At 38.7% G+C, this 17,746-nt stretch overlaps 1 protein-coding gene across 7 annotated transcripts in view; it reads left to right on the forward strand.

Annotated features, from left to right (window-relative positions):
* Positions 1-17,746, forward strand: part of IFT81 (intraflagellar transport 81) — a 233,802-nt gene that overhangs the window by 175,484 nt on the left and 40,572 nt on the right. For 6 of the 7 annotated variants that reach the window (XR_009730193.1, XM_061383816.1, XM_061383819.1 and 3 more), the window contains exons 14-16: positions 6,705-6,854; positions 13,977-14,105; positions 15,074-15,163. Coding sequence is in view for 6 of the 7 variants with exons in the window: in XM_061383816.1 (XP_061239800.1) it covers positions 6,705-6,854; positions 13,977-14,105; positions 15,074-15,163 (369 nt within the window). In the remaining variant the exon portion in view is untranslated. The remainder of the gene's footprint in view (positions 1-6,704; positions 6,855-13,976; positions 14,106-15,073; positions 15,164-17,746) is intronic. The other variant, XM_061383818.1, reaches the window with a different exon arrangement.

Below are 17,746 nucleotides of genomic sequence, written 5' to 3' on the forward strand. Positions count from 1 at the left end.
TTTCACTTTTCACTTTCCTGCATTGGAGAAGGAAATGGCACCCCACTCCAGTGTTCTTGCCTGGAGAATCCCAGGGACAGGGGAGCCTGATGGGCTGCCGTCTATGGGGTCACACAGAATCAGACACAACTGAAGCAACTTAGCAGCAGCAGCAGCAGCAGTAGGAGGTCTCAGAGAAGGCAGTGGCACCCCACTTCAGTACTCTTGCCTAGAAAACCCCATGGACGGAGGAGCCTGGTGGGCTGCAGTCCATGGGGTCGCTAAAAGTCGGACACGACTGAGTGACTTCACTTTATCCCATCCAGTTTCCACCCCTCTCAGAGGTTACTCCCATCATGAGTTAGGTTTTTATCCTTCTGTGATTTTTATTTACTGTTTGACAACCCATTTGTATCCCTAAACAGTATATTATTTAGTTTCCCTAAGCGATACTACTAATGGGAGCATTCTCTGTTTATTCTGTAACTTGCTTTTTTGGCTCTACATTATTTCTTGAACCTATAATTGTTTATTTTGATTGTATATACTATATTGTATGAATATAAAACAATTAGTTATGGCATGTTTTCCGACTTTTTGGTATTGCAGGGTTTTATCAATATTATTATGTATGTCTCCCTGTGACTATGAGCAAGGATTTTTGGAGGGTAATGTTTCCTAACTTTTTTCACAACATGGCACTTAAAGTAAATAGTTACTGTTTAGCATACTGAGATCAAAGGACAAGGCTGCTTATAGCTGAGGATGACTGGCCTGGGATTTCTTTATAATATCTTGCCCAGCTGCTGCAGAGGCTAAGTTGATTAATATGTGGGCACACCTGTACTGTTTGTGCCACATGAGTGTCCTGGAGCACACCCCATTTAGGAAGACCTGCTCTGGAGCAGTGCTTCTCAGAGTGTGGTCTGAAGACCTGTTCTAGTACACAAACCGTTAGTTACTAATCCACAACCATGTAAATTAGGAGGAAGCATTTAGGAACATCTAAATAGGAAGTCAAGAAACACCTGGAGTAACAGGCAAATTTGGCCTTGGAGTAAGGAATGAAGCAGGGCAAAGGCTATTAAAGTTTTGCCAAGAGAACGTACTAGTCATAGCAAACACCCTCTTCCAACAACAAAAGAGAAGACTCTACACATGGACATCACTAGATGGCCAACACTGGAATCAGATTGATTATATACTTTTCATGCAACCAAAGATGGAGAAGCTCTTTACAGTCAGCAAAAACAAGACCGGGAGCTGACTGTCGCTCAGATCATGAACTCCTTACTGCCAAATTCAGACTTAGATTGAAGAAAGAGGGGAAAACCACTAGACCATACAGGTATAACCTAAATCAAATCCCTTATGATTATACAATGGAAGTGAGAAATAGATTTAAGGGACTAGATCTGATAGAGTGCCTGATGAACTATGGACGGAGGTTCGTGACATTGTACAGGAGACAGGGATCAAGACAATCCCCAAGAAAAAGAAATGCAAAAAAGCAGATGGCTGTCTGAGGAGGCCTTACAAATAGCTGTGAAAAGAAGAGAAGTGAAAAGCAAAGGAGAAAAGGAAAGATATACCCAAATGAATGCAGAGTTCCAAAGAATAGCAAGGAGAGATAAGAAAGCCTTCCTCAGCGATCGGTGCAAAGAAATAGAGGAAAACAACAGAAAGGGAAAGACTAGAGATCTTTTCAAGAAAATTAGAGATACCAAGGGAACATTTCATGCAAAGATGGGCTCGATAAAGGACAGAAATGGTATGGACCTGACAGAAGCAAAAGATATTAAGAAGAGCAAGAATACACAGAAGAACTGTACAAAAAAGATCTTCACGACCCAGATAATCACGATGGTGTGATCACTCACCTAGAGCCAGACATCCTGGAATGTGAAGTCAAGTGGGCCTTAGGAAGCATCACTACAAACAAAGCTAGTGGAGGTGATGGAATTCCAGTTGAGCTATTTCAAATCCTAAAAGATGATGCTGTGAACGTGCTGCACTCAATATATCAGCAAATTTGGAAAACTCAGCAATGGCCACAGGCCTGGAAAAGGTCAGTTTTCATTCCAATCCCAAAGAAAGGCAATGCCAAGGAATGCTCAACTACTGCACAATTGCACTCATCTCACACGCTAGTAAAGTAATGCTCAAAATTCTTCAAGCCAGGCTTCAGCAATATGTGAACTGTGAACTTTCAGATATTCAAGCTGGTTTTAGAAAAGGCAGAGGAACCAGAGATCAAATTGCCAACGTCCACTGGATCATTGAAAAAGCAAGAGAGTTCCAGAAAAACATCTATTTCTGCTTTATTGACTATGCTAAAGCCTTTGACTGTGTGGATCACAATAAACTGGAAAATTCTGAAAGAAATGGGAATACCAGACCACCTGACCTGCCTCTTGAGAAACCTGTATCCAGGTCAGGAAGCAACAGTTAGAACTGGACATGGAACAACAGACTGATTCCAAATAGGTAAAGGAGTACGTCAAGGCTGTATATTGTCACCTTGCTTATTTAACTTATATGCAGGGTACATCATGAGAAACGCTGGGATGAATTAAGCACAAGCTGGAAGCAAGATTGCCGGAAGAAATATCAATAATCTCAGATATGCAGATGACACCACCCTTATGGCAGAAAGTGAAAAAGAACTAAAGAGCCTCTTGATGAAAGTGAAAGAGGAGAGTGAAAAAGTTGGCTTAAAGCTCAACATTCAGAAAACTAAGATCATGGCATCCAGTCCCATCACTTCATGGCAAATAGGTGGGGAAACAGTGGAAGCAGTGGCTGACTTTATTTTTTGGGCTCCAGAATCACTGCAGACGGTGACTGCAGCCATGAAATTAAAAGACGCTTACTCCTTGGAAGGAAAGTTATGACCAACCTAGACCACATATTAAAAAGCAGAGACATTACTTTGCCAACAAAGTTCTGTCTAGTCAAGGCTATGGATTTTCCAGTAGTCATGTATGGATGTGAGAGTTGGACTATAAAGAAAGCTGAGCACCAAAGAATTGATGCTTTTGAACTGTGGTGTTGGAGAAGACTCTTGACAAGAGTCTATTGGACAGCAAGGAGATCCAACCAGTCCATCCTAAAGGAGATCAGTCCTGGGTGTTCATTGGAAGGACGGATGTTGAAGCTGAAACTCCAATACTTTGGCCATCTGTCGTGAAGAGCTAACTCATTTGAAAAGACCCTGATGCTGGGAAAGATCGAAGGCAGGAGGAGAAGGGGACGACACAAAATGAGGTTCTTGGATGACATCACCGACTCAATGGACATGGGTTTGGGTAAACTCCGGGAGTTGGTAATGGACAGGGAGGCCTGGCGTGCTGCGATTCATGGGGTCGTAAAGAGTCGGACACAACTGAGCGACTGAACTGAACTGATAGACACTGAACTGAACTGATAGATTTGGCACTGTATAAACATTTTTATTATTTTATAAAAGTATGCAGTTTACAAACAATTAGAAAGTTTGAAAAACTGGTCAATCACCATAGAAAAGTATGAGAAACACTGCTGTTTATGGGAGTTGGTGGGGGATGGGAGGTACATGATCAACCTTAGTAGCTATGCCCAGTTGACTTCCAAATTATGGTTCCAAATTTATATCCCTCACTGTCAGTGGTGTATAGGTGTTCTACTTCCTCCACATCTTCAACAACACTTAGTATGGAAGGGCTTTTTATTTCTACTAATCAGATGGGCATTATAATGGTATCTTACTATGGTTTTAATTTGCATCACTGACTATAAATGAGGTCAGACATCTTTTAATATGCTTATTGGCCACTTTGGGTTTTGTTTTCTATGAAGTGACTATTCAAGTATTTTATCCATTTTTCTATTGGGTTATTTGCCTTTCTCTCATTGATTTGTGGGTTTAATTTATGTATTTTTGGATATAAATTCTTTATTGGATTAACATGTTACAAATATATTCTTCCGAACTTGTGGCTTATATTCTTAATCTCTTAATATATATTTTGATGAACAGAAGTTCTCAATTTTAGCAAAGTCAATTTTATCAACATCCATTTTCAATGTGTGTTTTGTTTCAGAAATCCTTTCCTATCTCAATAATCATAGTGATATTGTCCTATATTCTAGATTTTTAGTTCTCATTTTCACATTTCACATTTCTATATAATCCAGTTGGTATTGATTTTTATACATTATGAAGTAAGGGCTCCATTAATTGAGCATTTTATTCTTTTCTTAAATTGAAGCATAGTTGTTAGTTTCAGTGTTAGTTTATTGTATAGCAGAATGATTCAGTTACACATATATTTTCAGATTCTTTTCCATTATAGGTCATTATAAGATATACTCAATATATCCCTGTGCTATAGTAAATCCTTGTTTTTTATCTGACCCTGACTACTTTTCCCCTAGGTAGTTTGTCCAGTGAATGTCAAATAACCAATCAACATAGAGCACATTGAGTAATCAGTAGGTTTGTTCTTTCACAAAACATTTATAGCTTTTAGCTTTTAAAAATAGTTCCAGAGCACAGCAAGACAGAGAAAGGGAAGATTGGCCTAGATAATACAGAGGATAGCAGATGAACAGGATTGATTTCATTTTGGGCACTTTGCCCAGGACACTTTTAATAGAACATATAGTTACTCTGAGGATTCTGAATTTGTGGTTGTGTCAGACTTACACATTTATTCTTTTAAAGGAAAAATTGCAAGTTATTAGATTCTAGGTACATTGGTCTGACTTAAATTTTTTAAAACAGTTTCTGTAATCCAGCCATTGATAATTTTGCTGTGTGTGGGCTAGATTCCTTAATATTAAAACTAACTCAATCATGGATAGAGAAATATTTTGAACTTCCTTCTTCTAAATCACAATGTGTTCGTCATTTCTTTCAAAGTTTAAGTCATTTAAAAAGATGTCTAAACAATGAATTAGCGGGTTATTTTTATGTGAAGAATTTTTAATCTTACTGGTTTTAAGGACTTTCTTTGCATATTCAGGAATCAATCAAGTCTTTAAGGAAAAAAAAAAACAAACCTTAATTTTAGAAATGTTCTCCTTCCTGTTTTGCTACCTTATAGTTTATTGGGTTGGCCAAAAAGTTTGTTTGGATTTTTCCATAACATCCTAGAGAAAAACCCAAACTAACTTTTTGACCAACCCAAGAGAATTACTGACCTTAGATTTAGCCTATTTTTAGGAGGTAAAATGCCACATGGTAATAGAGTTTGCATTAAATAGTGGCTTTGAATGAATTTTCCTTTTTTTCTGTTTTCTAAAGCTTCAGTAATACATTCATTTACTTTTATTACTTATAAAATTATTTATTACCCCCCTAATTATCCTTATAAAGAACTGGGCATTACAAAGGTTAAGATTATTAAAGAATTTTCACACTGTAGGTAATATGGAGGTTTACTTTTGTTTTGAAGTGATACATTTAAGTATAATAGGCCAGATTCTTACTATGAACATTTTTAAAAGAATGTAGTTAAAAGGTAGGAGCAGAAAAATTATTTTATGTAGTAAAAAAGAAATCTGAAAATTCTTAGTACTAATGGTGCATAAGAGAAAGTGATTTTTAAAAGTATTCTGTTCTGTTTTAGAAATACCAGAAAAATTTTGCATTTGTCTCTTATATTGAGCAATACTTTTAATGAGCCAGTGCCTCAGGACCTTTACACCTGCTGTTTCTACTACTTGGAATGCTCTTCCCTGCTTCTTTTTCCTTTCTCTAACATACTCCTGCTACTTCAGTCTTGCTTAAATTATTTTAGAGAAATTTGTCATAACTCACCTCTCTAAAATTCCAACACCCCCCCCCACCTTTTCTACCTTGGTCCCAACCCAGGTTAAACTCCTGTTATTTATTTTCAGGGCCTCTTCACTGTTTCATAATGTTCATTGTGGTTGTGAACATCAGTTCAGTGTTCATTTTCCCCACTATTTCTTAAGTTTGTTAAGGGCAGGATGTGTATCTTGTTTAGAGTTGTATTCTCAGTGTCTGCCCAGTGCCTATGTAATAGTTGATAAGTAGTACTTGATAAATAAATTCCTTTAAATATTCATTTCATGTGCTTTTCTGAACTCTAGTTGGTATTGTTTAACAATGGAGTCTTTCCATTAGAGTAGTTACAATTATTAGTAGGTCAACAGCTGAATTAAGCAACTATGAGTTCCCACTAATTTGGAGTATTTTTAGCTTTTGAACATTTGGGATGAGTTTCAGATGCTTCTTAGGGTATATGGTCATAGTACCTTTCTTAAATGATAAATGGTAACTGCAAATGTTGACTGTTCTGCTTGGTTATATTAATCCCAGTAGATCCAGGGTCACCAAAATAGTACAATGCATAAGAGATAAAATGATAAGACCATAGCCAGAATTGATCTTCCACTTTTTTCTTCTTTTTAACCTGTTTAACTTTTATAGGATTGAAGTTGCTGTTTTCCAAATCCTTATTGTAAAGCTCACAATGAATAGCTTTTATATAAGGATTTCCAGTATTTAATGGGTCCAAAAAATCAAAATGTACACAAAGTATTTTAATTAAGCAGTTAGTCTTTCCAACTTTTTAATAAAACTAAGTTATTGTTCTGTATTTGTGACACGCATGTTGGACAGTAGAAAAGAAAATGTTTGTAATACGTTGAGGTTATATATAATATTTAGCAACTACTTTTCTACTTATTAAACTACACATTGTGTTCTTTTGCAGTTCAAGCGATATGTCAGTAAACTTCGAAGCAAAAGTACAGTTTTCAAAAAGAAGCATCAAATAATAGCTGAATTTAAAGCTGAATTTGGTCTCTTGCAGAGGACAGAAGAACTTCTTAAGCAACGTCATGAAAATATTCAACATCAACTGGTAATACAAAATTATATTGGGGTTCTAAAAGTACAAATGCCTAGAAGTTTATAAGTTGTAGCTTCATACTGAAGTCATTGTTTTTATTAGAAAAACCATAAAATTATTCATTTTTGCTGATTAATTATTGAGGTGATCTTTAAGCTGATTCATGTACTTTACTGTAACAATGAGTGCTTTTTTATCTGTGCTGGACTTTGGGATAATTAATAGAAGTTGAATTGCAAGTAGCTTTTTCTTTTGGATAGCTAACTAATATAACAAAAATAATCATACCAGGAGATTGACTGTAATTTATTTATTTATCATGGCCTACTAGTCAGAAATCTAAGCAGCCACTTCCGTGGAGCTATGGAAAGATGTATTCAGGAGAGATTCTATATGGAAGTTTGCCTGCAGGCTTGGTTCCCTGTATGTTTGTGCCTTGGTTGTTAAAAAAAGTTCAACCCAGAGAAATCTCTCTAGCAACAAAGCTGTTCTTGTTGTGGGTGCCAGTTTCTCTGAGTTTTCTTGATTTGGCTTTTTTTTTTTCCTTTCACCCATGTGGAAATTATGTCATCATATGATGTTGGCTTGCATGCATGCATGCTAACTTGATTCAGTCATATCTGACTCTTTGTGACCCCATGGACTGTAGCCCACCAGGCTTGCTGTCCATGGGATCCTCCAGGCAAGAATATTGAAGTGGGTTGGATGTTGGCTTACCAGCTAGCAATAATCTGTTAGAGGTTAATGAAATTTCAACCAGTTGTGGTTAGCTGGCAATATGAACTTTTCTGTCTCATGCTGTTGAATATTGTTTGGTTCTAGGGAACTAAAGATTGAACATTTACAGACATCAAACATAGGTTCTAACAGCAGTAACTTTTAAAATTGATATGTAGCAACTGCATTATTGCTCACTTCAAAATACTTTCTAATTTTCATTGTGATTTCTTTGACCTATGGTTACTACTTAAAACCAAACATTTGGGGATTTTCTAGTTACCTTTCTGTTATTGATTTCTAGTTTATTTCTGCTATGACCAAAGAACATACTCTGTGATTTCAGTTCTTTGAAAAATTTGAATGTTGCATTATGGCCTAGCATGTGGTCTATCTTGATCATTGTTCCATGCACAGTTGAGAAGAATATATATTATGTTGAGGATGGTGTTCCATATATGTCAATTCAGTCCAGTATGTTAACCATGATACTCAAATCTTCTGTGTTTCTATTGACATTTTCATCTGCTTGTCCCATCAATTATTGAGAAAGATGTTTTACAATATCTATGCTCTTTCTCTTTTTAGTTCCATCAGTTTTTGCTGTACATCTTTCCTTAAGCTTCTTAGAAGCACAGCCGGAGAAGGGAATACTTGGTACAAGTGATTTTCTGAGGGAGGGAGTACCTTCAGAAGAAAGGGAATGAGGGAAACAAGTGGGGCAGTAGAAAAAAGCCAAATAAGGGTGTATTTTTTAATTTTATTTTTAATTAGAGGATAATTGTTTTACAATACTGTGTTGGTTTCTGCCATACATCAACACGAATCAGCCATAGGTATACATATGAAGGGTGTATTCTTGACTGAAAACAGCTTCATTTTGATCCTGTGAGGAACATTTGGGCACAGATTGTACCATGGAGTTGATTCCACCTTGAGGCAAGGGGTCTGGCCTTTTATACTCCCATATCAGTCAGTCATCAGCTGTGGTAGGGTGATGAAGCCTAGATGAGGCAGCTCCCATTGGGCAAAGGGCATGTTCTAAAGAAGGGGCAACTGTGAGGCATTAGCAATCAGCACTCATAGCAGCTTGCAGATAAGGTCTGAGTGGTGCACCAACAACATCCTCTATAACCCATCCCTTGCACTGAGATCTGCTTGTGTCTCATGTTAAAGTCACTCCATCCTGGTATTTCTTCTATAGGATTACAGTTGGTCAAAATTTCTAGGAAAATTTAGGAGAGTTTGTGGGACAAATTAAAACTCTCTTTGCTGCATTTGGTCCCAAAGACATAACTAATATTCAGTATCTCCTTTCTCTACCATCCATCCTAGATTCCCCACACGTTTAGCTAGTACCTCCAGTGGTCTAGATGACTTACTTGGTGGGATGACTCAGTCCCTCATTCCTCAGAGCTATGAGATTCTAGTAACAATGCCCTTCTCAGGTTGTGGTTGCTAAACCTACCCATTTACTGGTAAAACTGGGTAGGAGAGTACCAAGATATGCCATAATGGATCACATGAATGCCAAGTATATTCCTATCTGTCCCCCATTATATAGCACCATCAGTATAGCCTTAAGGTATCCTGCCAATAAATCACTCCTTCTTTTGCCCACTGGTCTTTGGGCATGAGGAGCCCATGCGATAGGATGGTGGCCAGAGGATTAAGTTTAGAGGGCCTGTCAGTGTGCCTTCTGGTAAAAGCAAGTCCATCTGGAAATTAGAACATTTATACTCACAGAGCCTAAAGTTGTGCCTCTTCTGTTGTGGGCATTCTCTAGTGGCTATATACATGTGATGAAGAGATCTTCACATTTAGTGTTAATTCTTATAGCTCGGTCCACATGCCTTCTCCCCAGACCTCCTTGTCCCTAGTCATTCAGTCTTGCTCTCTTGTTTCCTCCAGGCCCCTGACCAACAAGCTAAGCCATTTGTCACTGCCCAGAGGATACAAGATAATCTGGGGTTTTAAGATTCTCAAGTGAATCTATCCAGTTATCCCCCTTTCAGACTCAGCACACATTCTCTTCCCTATCACAGCCCTGACTTTAACATGGGATATATTCAGCCTTCTATGAAGTTTTGCCAGGATTAAGTCCTGTCCCTTGTTTTCAGCTTTCTCTGCTCTGTAGCCATAGGAAATGAGGGTTTCTTTAAACCTTCTAAGGAAGTTCTCTGACCTTATTGCTTTGCATTAAATCACTGATTAATGGATTTGAGCCTGTCAGTTGAGCTTAGCAACAGCCACCCTGACTGTTGCTAAGTGACTATTTATCTATGCTTCTCAAATACCAGCAACATTGCACCAGCTAGTACCTTCCTGTGATCGTTCAGGTCCTCCAAGAAGCATCATCCAGATTGGTTTAAATGTACAAGAGATTTATGAAGGAAGTATTTGTGAAGGGTAGAGGGAATTGGGCAGGAGGAGGCAGGGAAAGATGTTAGGCTCTAATGCAAGTCTGATATCTATGAAGGAAGAAGGAGGAAGGAAGATTGGGGATAGGATATAGGATATTTTAAGGACATTTTCGTTAGGAAGATGGGGACTTCCTGAGCCAGTCACCAGTAAGAGAAGTTCCCTGTCAAGAAGGAATGGGTTAGCTGCTGGTAACAGCCTGGGGGAAGCATGGCCTTGGTGTGAACATGATGGTAGAGACAGAGGGCCAACAGTAGTGGCTGTCATTCAGCTTTGTTCCTCTCTTTAAGGAGATTCTCTTTAGCAAACTCTCTTTAAGGAGATTCAGGCAATCCATTGTCATGACCACTATAATCACTTCCACCTATTTTCTGCCTTAGTTGACAGGTCTTAACATTTGTACTGCTATAACATGCCCAAGACTAATATTACTCTACTTGCCCCCAGTCAGAGGGCCCTCTGCCTTGTTCATCCAGTTGAGTGATCCAACCCTAGAAGCCAGGTTTGATCAGGTTCTCTAGAAGCAGAATCTGAAACAAGAATTCTTGTTCTTCTTCACGTGATTAATTCAGTGAGTGCTCTTAGGAGAAAGGAAGTGAAGGAAACAGGATGAAGCAAAGAGGAAGAAGTAGATTCAGTTGGAGTCCAGTTTCATGCTGATTGCACAAGGAGCTCTGAGCATAAATTGCATCACAAAGTTGGTCTCATTTTTAGGCAAGAGGGCTGCCCCCTTTGGGCCCCTATGTCAGTCACTTGCTGTGGATCCTCTTAACACTCAAGAGGTGGTGTGACACAGTTTCTGTTCAGCCAAGGGTACACTTTGAGGAAGGGACAACTGTAAACCATCAAAATACCAATTCTTACAAGATCTAGGGGCTGGGTACACTGACACAGTAAGCAGTTCAGGGCAGAGCAGCCACAGTATCCACTGCAGGTATCCTGAGATTAGTCCATGTGAATTTATTATAGTTACCTTCCTATTGGCAGTGTTTGACATGATAGACAACTCCCTCTTCCTGTAAAATTGTTCTTTACTTGTCTTCTGGCACACTACACTCTCCTTGTTTTTCCTTACTAACACTACTGTTCCTACTCCATGGCTGATTTCTTCCCACTTCTTCAAAGCCTAGATGTCAGAGTCCCCCAGGCTTAGGCCTTGGATCTCTTCTCTGCCCTCAGTCCCTTGGTGATCTTATTCTCTTGTGGCTTTAAAGACATTGGCTGTGCAGACAACTCACAAATTTGTATCTCCAGCCTAGATCGCTTCTCAAATTCCAATCTTGTGCATATAACATCTTGAACTGTCTATTGGATTTCTACTAGAGAGTATAGGTTTTTTTTTTAACACATCCAAACTTAAACTTCTGACCTTCACTACTCCCTCACCTGTCCTCCTGAGTCTTCCTCATCTCAACAAATAGCAACTCCATTCTCTCAGTTCTTCAGGCCAAAACCCCCTGGAGTCATCTTTACCCCTCACTTTCCTTCACATCCTAACCTGTCATAATATCTTCTTGGAGGGACTTCCCTGGCAGTCCAGTGGTTGAGAATCCACCTGCCAGTGCAGGGAACTTGGATTCAATCCCTGGTCTGGGAACTAAGATCCCACATGCCACAGAGCAGCTAAGCCTGTGTGCCACAACTACTGAGTTCGAGCTCTAGAGCCTGTGAGCCGCAACTACTGAGCCTTTGTGCTGCAGCTACTGAAGCCCACATGCTGTAGAGCCTGTGCTTCACAATAAGAGAAGCCCACAGACCACAACTAGAGAGTAGCCCCGGCTTGCTGCAACTTATAGAAGCCCAAGCGCAGCAATGAAGACCCAATGTAGCCAGGAATTATATTTTAAATGTGTACATACACACACACACACACACACACACACACACACACAGACATATCTTGTTGGATCTATCTTTAAAATATATACAGAACCACTTCTCATCACCTCTGTTGCCCCCATCTGCTTCATACTACCATCATCTCTAACTTGAATTATTGAAATTGTCTTCTGACTGATTTCTCTGCCCCTCCGCTTGTCCCTCTATAGTTTGAGCTCAGTCAGCATAGATGTTAAAGTTTTCACTTAAAAACTCCTTTACTCTGAACCTTCCAACAAGTCTCCCATTCTATTTAAAGTAAGTCCAAGCTCTTTCACTGGCCTAAAACACAACAATATAATTTATCATCAAAACTAGGACACTTTTCAGAATGCAAAGGACAATAAATGTAAACTGATACTGTCTCAGCTAACCAGCTAAGTCCTATATGATCCCTCCCCTATCTCCACCTCTATTTTAAGCTCCCCCCCCCCGCCCCCGTCTAGTTGTTTATTGAAAGGGCCAAGCATGCTCTTGTGCTGGGCTGTTCTCAGTCATGTCCAAGGATTGTAGTCCCCCAGTCCCCAGGACTATGACCCCAAGGACTGTAATTCACCAGGCTCCTCTGTCTGTGGGATTTCCCAGGCAAGGATACTGGAGTAGATAGCCATTTCCTACTCCAGGGGATCTTCCCAACCCAGGGATTGAACCTATGTCTTCTGCACTGGCAGGCAGATTCTTTACCACTGTGCCACCTGGGAAGTCCCCAAGTACGTGCCTACCTCATGTCTTTTGCACTTGTTGATCCCCCGGGTATCTCTATGACTTGCTCCCTCACTTCCTTCAGAGCTTCACTTAGGTGTCATCTGCTCAGGGAGACCTTATCTAACCACCTTGTTAAGATTCCAACCCTACTCTTCCCTCACACTGTATATATTTTAGTTGTTTACCTATTGCCCATTTGCTCTCACTAGAAGTTAGCTCTGTGAGGGAAGGGATTTTTTCCCCTGGTTTTTTCTTTTTTTCACTGCAGTATATGTGGTGCCTAGAACTGTGTTCTTGTTCAATTTCTAAGTTGTGTCTTACTCATTGACTGCAGAACACCAGGCTTCCCTGTCCTTCACTTTCTCTCAAAGCTTCCTCAGGTTCATCTCCATTGAGTCAGTGATGCTATCTAACCATCCATTCTCTGCCACCCCTGTCTCCTTTTGTCTTCAGTCTTTCCCAGCATCAGAGTCTTTTCCAATGAATCAGCTCTTTGCATCAGGTGGCTAAAGTATTAGAGCTTTAGCTGATGCTGAAGTGAATATTCAAGGTTGATTTCCTTTAGGATTGACTGGTTTGATCTCCTTGCAGGCTAAGGACTCTTAAGAGTCTTCTCCAGCACCACAATTCGAAAGCATCAATTCTTTGGCACTCAGCCTTCTTTATAGTCCAACCCTCACATTCATACATGACTACTGAAAAAAACCATAGCTTTGACTCTATCGACCTTTATTGGCAAAGTGATGTCTCTGCTTTTTCATTCGCTGCCTAGGTCTGTCATAGGTTTCCTTCCAAGGAGCAAGCACCTTTTAATTTTACGGCTACAGTCACCATCCACAGTGATTCAAGAGCATAAGAAAATAAAACCTGTCACTGCTTCCACTTTTTCCCCTTCTATTTGCTGTGAGGTGTTGGGACCAGATGCCATGATCTGTGTTTTTTGAATGTTGAGTTTTAAGCCAGCTTTTTCCACTCTCCTCTTTTGCCCTCATCAAGAGACCATTTAGTTCTTCTAAAGAGCCTAGATCTGTACTTGGCACATTAATAAATACTAGATCAGTGAGCAAATATGTACAGTTTTTCACTTGAGATCATTCATTCACCAAATATTTAATGAGTGCATCCTGTGTTTTAGCTTCTATGCCAAGTACATAGCATTATGCTGAAGTCTAAAATTATAATTACTTCCTATGCCCCTGAAGATGCTATAGTAAAATTTAGTATAAGTTTATAAAATATAAAGGAATATAATTATTGTTGAAGTCAATGAAGATTGTTGACTAAATTCCTTTATTTTACTTACAACTTTATTGTTATGTATTAAATCTATATACTTCTTAGGGAATCATCAAGGTTAGACATCAGTTTTGTGGACTCTTGTTTTTTACGCCTATTTTTATCCTCTACTTTCAGCAAACTATTGAGGAGAAAAGGGGTATATCTGGATATAGTTATACCCAAGAAGAACTAGAACGAGTATCTGCTCTGAAGAGTGAAGTTGATGAAATGAAAGGACGAACACTGGATGACATGTCTGAAATGGTGATTACACAGGCTTTGTTTTACACATAGGCTCTAAGGCAGATATTTCTGTGTTTGTTCTGTTTTTCAGTACAACATTCATTTCTGTGTATTGTTTCATTATATTCTTTCATCTGTCTTTATCACTCTCTTAAATTTTTCCATTCTTAGGAGGTTGTTCAATTTGTAATACTTTACATGTTTTGTGGTTTTTGAAGTGTGTAAAAGTTACATAGCATTAAAGAAATATTTAAGATAAAAAATTAAGTTTTCCCAAATTATACTACTTAACTTAATACAGTTATTTCATTTTTGTGTACGTCCTTAGTTTCTTTCCATGTTTAGGACTGCTATTTAATCAGAATGCACAGGTAGAGCTTCATCAGACTTTAAAATGTTGAAATCTTTCATTATTTATTGGTAAATAGCTGCTGCCCCAAACTCTCAGAGTACCTACCTCCACCTGTCTTGTCCACATTGTTCCCAGAGCCCTCTGGATTTCACAACATTCTAACTCCTAAAAAGATTAACATTTTGCACAGCAGATGCCTCCAAGACCTGATTCATCTCTACGGCTGGTGTCCATTGTGATTGGTCATTGCTATACCTTTTGGGTTATTAAGTAGTTTGACTATCACTTCATCCATGTTTATGTGCATTTTATATAACCTACATAATTTACATACTTTTTAAACTTAATACAGAGTTGTATATTAGCAACTTTGTAATTTCTTTTATCCTTCAGCTAGATTATAAATATTTTCCCATAATGGTTTGCAGTCTTAATAATTGACATTTTGAATAGTTACATCATATTCTGTCTTACTGAGAAGTCAGTACTAATTAAATGACTTCCCTTTCGTTGGCGTTGAAATAATTTATAGTTTTATTCACTTATATTAATACTTCAGTAAATGTCTTCGTACATATAGTATTTTAGTTCTTTTGAATTCTTTTCTTAGATGTCATATATTTTGTTTAAATGGCAGGTAAAAAAACTAAATTCCCTGGTATCTGAAAAGAAGTCAGCTCTAGCTCCAATTATAAAAGAACTACGACAATTGCGTCAGAAATGCCAAGTAAGATAATTTAGTTCTGTGATACTTTTAATACTCTCTCATGTTCAAATGTATTAGTTAAAATCCTAGATATTTTACTTGGATAATTCCTGGCAAACAAATCATTATTTTTATATGATTCTGTGAAAGAGAATAATAATGTGACCATCAATGGTTTTTGTTTAGTTTATGTTGTTTGTTTTGTCATAAATTTTTGCACTGGGGAGAGAAGGAGAAGAACGAGTTTAAGCTAAAGTCAGAAGTGCAGCCAAATGAGATTTGTGCTTTAAATAATGTTCATGTCAGAGCTATAAATATGAAGTCACATTCTTCAGTGGCCAGGTGAAAGTTCAGAGTGTGCCAACAAGTGGTGACAAGTTAATGTTAGATTAATGAACTTGCTTTGCTGGGGAGCAGGATGGGGGGCAAATCATGATAACTTATGCTTAAGTGATGAAATACAGTTACTTGGAAGCTAATTCTAGACACTGCTTTAAAGATAAACTGTAAGAAGGTAAATGCCCAGATCGGGTGGCCTTCACCATTTGACATTAACAATTGTTATTTTATCATTCTCCATGAAGTAATTTTAGGTTTGAATGTGAGCAGTACTGCATGTGCCTAAGGATGAACTATAAAACTCTTCATAAATGCTATCCATCAGAGACAAGAGAACCACAGTGAGAGATCACATGGACCTTGAAATCAGATAGACATTGTTTCCTTTTTTATAGAAAATGCCATGGAGTCTGAGACAGGTTTCAGTTCAGTTCATTTGTTCAGTCGTGTCCAGCTCCTTGCGATCCCACGGACTGCAGCACACCAGGCCTCCCTGTCCATCACCAACTCCCGGAGTCTACTCAAACTCATGTCCATTGAGTCAATGATGCCATCCAACCATCTCATCCTCTGTCGTCCTGTTCTCCTCCCGCTTTTAGTCTTTCCCAGCATCAGGGTCTTTTCTAACGAGTCAGTTCTTTGCATCAGGTGGCCCAAGAATTGCAGTTTCAGCTTCAGCATCAGTCCTTCCAATGAATATTCAGAACTGATTTCCTTTAGGATGGACTGGTTGGATCTCCTTGAAAACCACAGTTCAAAAGCATTAATTCTTCGGTGCTCAGCTTTCTTTACAGTCCCACTCTCAGGTTGGTGACAGGTTTAGTGACTTGTCCAAATAGAGGAGGAGATGAGAGAGTTGGAGCTTCACTCTAGCATCTCTAGCATATTTTACATCTTCTGCTTATTTCATTGTACACTCCTGCTGTCACAAGAGAAATGGAAGAGAAAAGTCCCAGTCCTCAGGACTTCATACTGTAATAGGAGAGGTGGAACAAACACAAAAGAAATTAGGAAACACAAAAGAAATTAGGAAAAACAAAAGATAACCCAACTTAAGAACAGTATAGAAAAAATATAATCAAAATCATACTCCTAACTGATGAGGAAATAGGAAGGAAATGAAGGAAATGAGGAAATGATTGTCAGGAAGAAAAGTTTCAGAAAGGAGATTAAAAGAAAAATTGTAGGTTGAAGATATCAAGAATTATTTTCATGGGTATATTCTAGTAATTGATTTTCTTAGTGCTTTTCTTGTGCCAGCAACTTGCAGATAAAAAGTGAAAGTGAAAGTCACTCAGTCATGTCCAACACTTTGCATGCAACCCCATGGACTGTAGCCCACCACGATCCTCTGTCCATGATATTCTCCAGGCCAGAATACTGGAGTGAGTAGCCGTTCCTGTCTCCAGGGGATCTTGCCAACCCAGGGATCGAACCCAGGTCTACCGAATTGCAGGCAGATTCTTTATTGTCTGAGCCATCAGGGAAACCCAAAGGGAACAGTTATATGTATTTCTAGTGATGAAAAAATTTCTTTATAATAGTATTAATAAAATATAGTAAAAGTAAATGTTTGTAAAGACTGTGGCTCAGATGATGAACTCCTTATTGCCAAATTCAGACTTAAATTGAAGAAAGTGGGGAAAACCACTAGATCATTCAGGTATGACCTAAACCAAATCCCTTATGATTATACAGTGGAAGTGAGAAATAAATTTAAGGGATTAGATCTGATAGACAGAGTGCCTGATGAACTATGGACGGAGGTTCATGACACTGTACAGGAGACAGGGATCAAGACCATCCACATGGAAAAGAAAAGCAAAAAAGCAAAATGGCTGTCTGAGGAGGCCTTACAAATAGCTGTGAAGAGAAGAGAAGTGAAAAGTAAAGGAGAAAAGGAAAGATATAAGCATCTGAATGCAGAGTTCCAAAGAATAGCAAGGAGAGGTAAGAAAGCCTTCCTCAGTGATCAATGCAAAGAAATAGAGGAAAACAACAGAAAGGGAAAGACTAGAGATCTCTTCAAGAAAATTAGAGATACTAAGGAAACATTTCATGCAAAGATGGGCTCGATAAAGGACAGAAATGGTATGGACCTAACAGAAGCAGAAGATACTAAGAAAACGTGGCAAGAATACACTGAAGAACTACACAAAAAAGAGCTTCATGACCCAGATAATCATGATGGTGTGATCACTCACCTAGAGCCAGACCTCCTGGAATGTGAAGTCAAGTGGGCCTTAGAAAGCTTCATTACGAACA

The sequence above is a fragment of the Bos javanicus genome, chromosome 17, assembly GCF_032452875.1.
Source record: "Bos javanicus breed banteng chromosome 17, ARS-OSU_banteng_1.0, whole genome shotgun sequence".
NCBI lineage: Eukaryota > Metazoa > Chordata > Mammalia > Artiodactyla > Bovidae > Bos > Bos javanicus.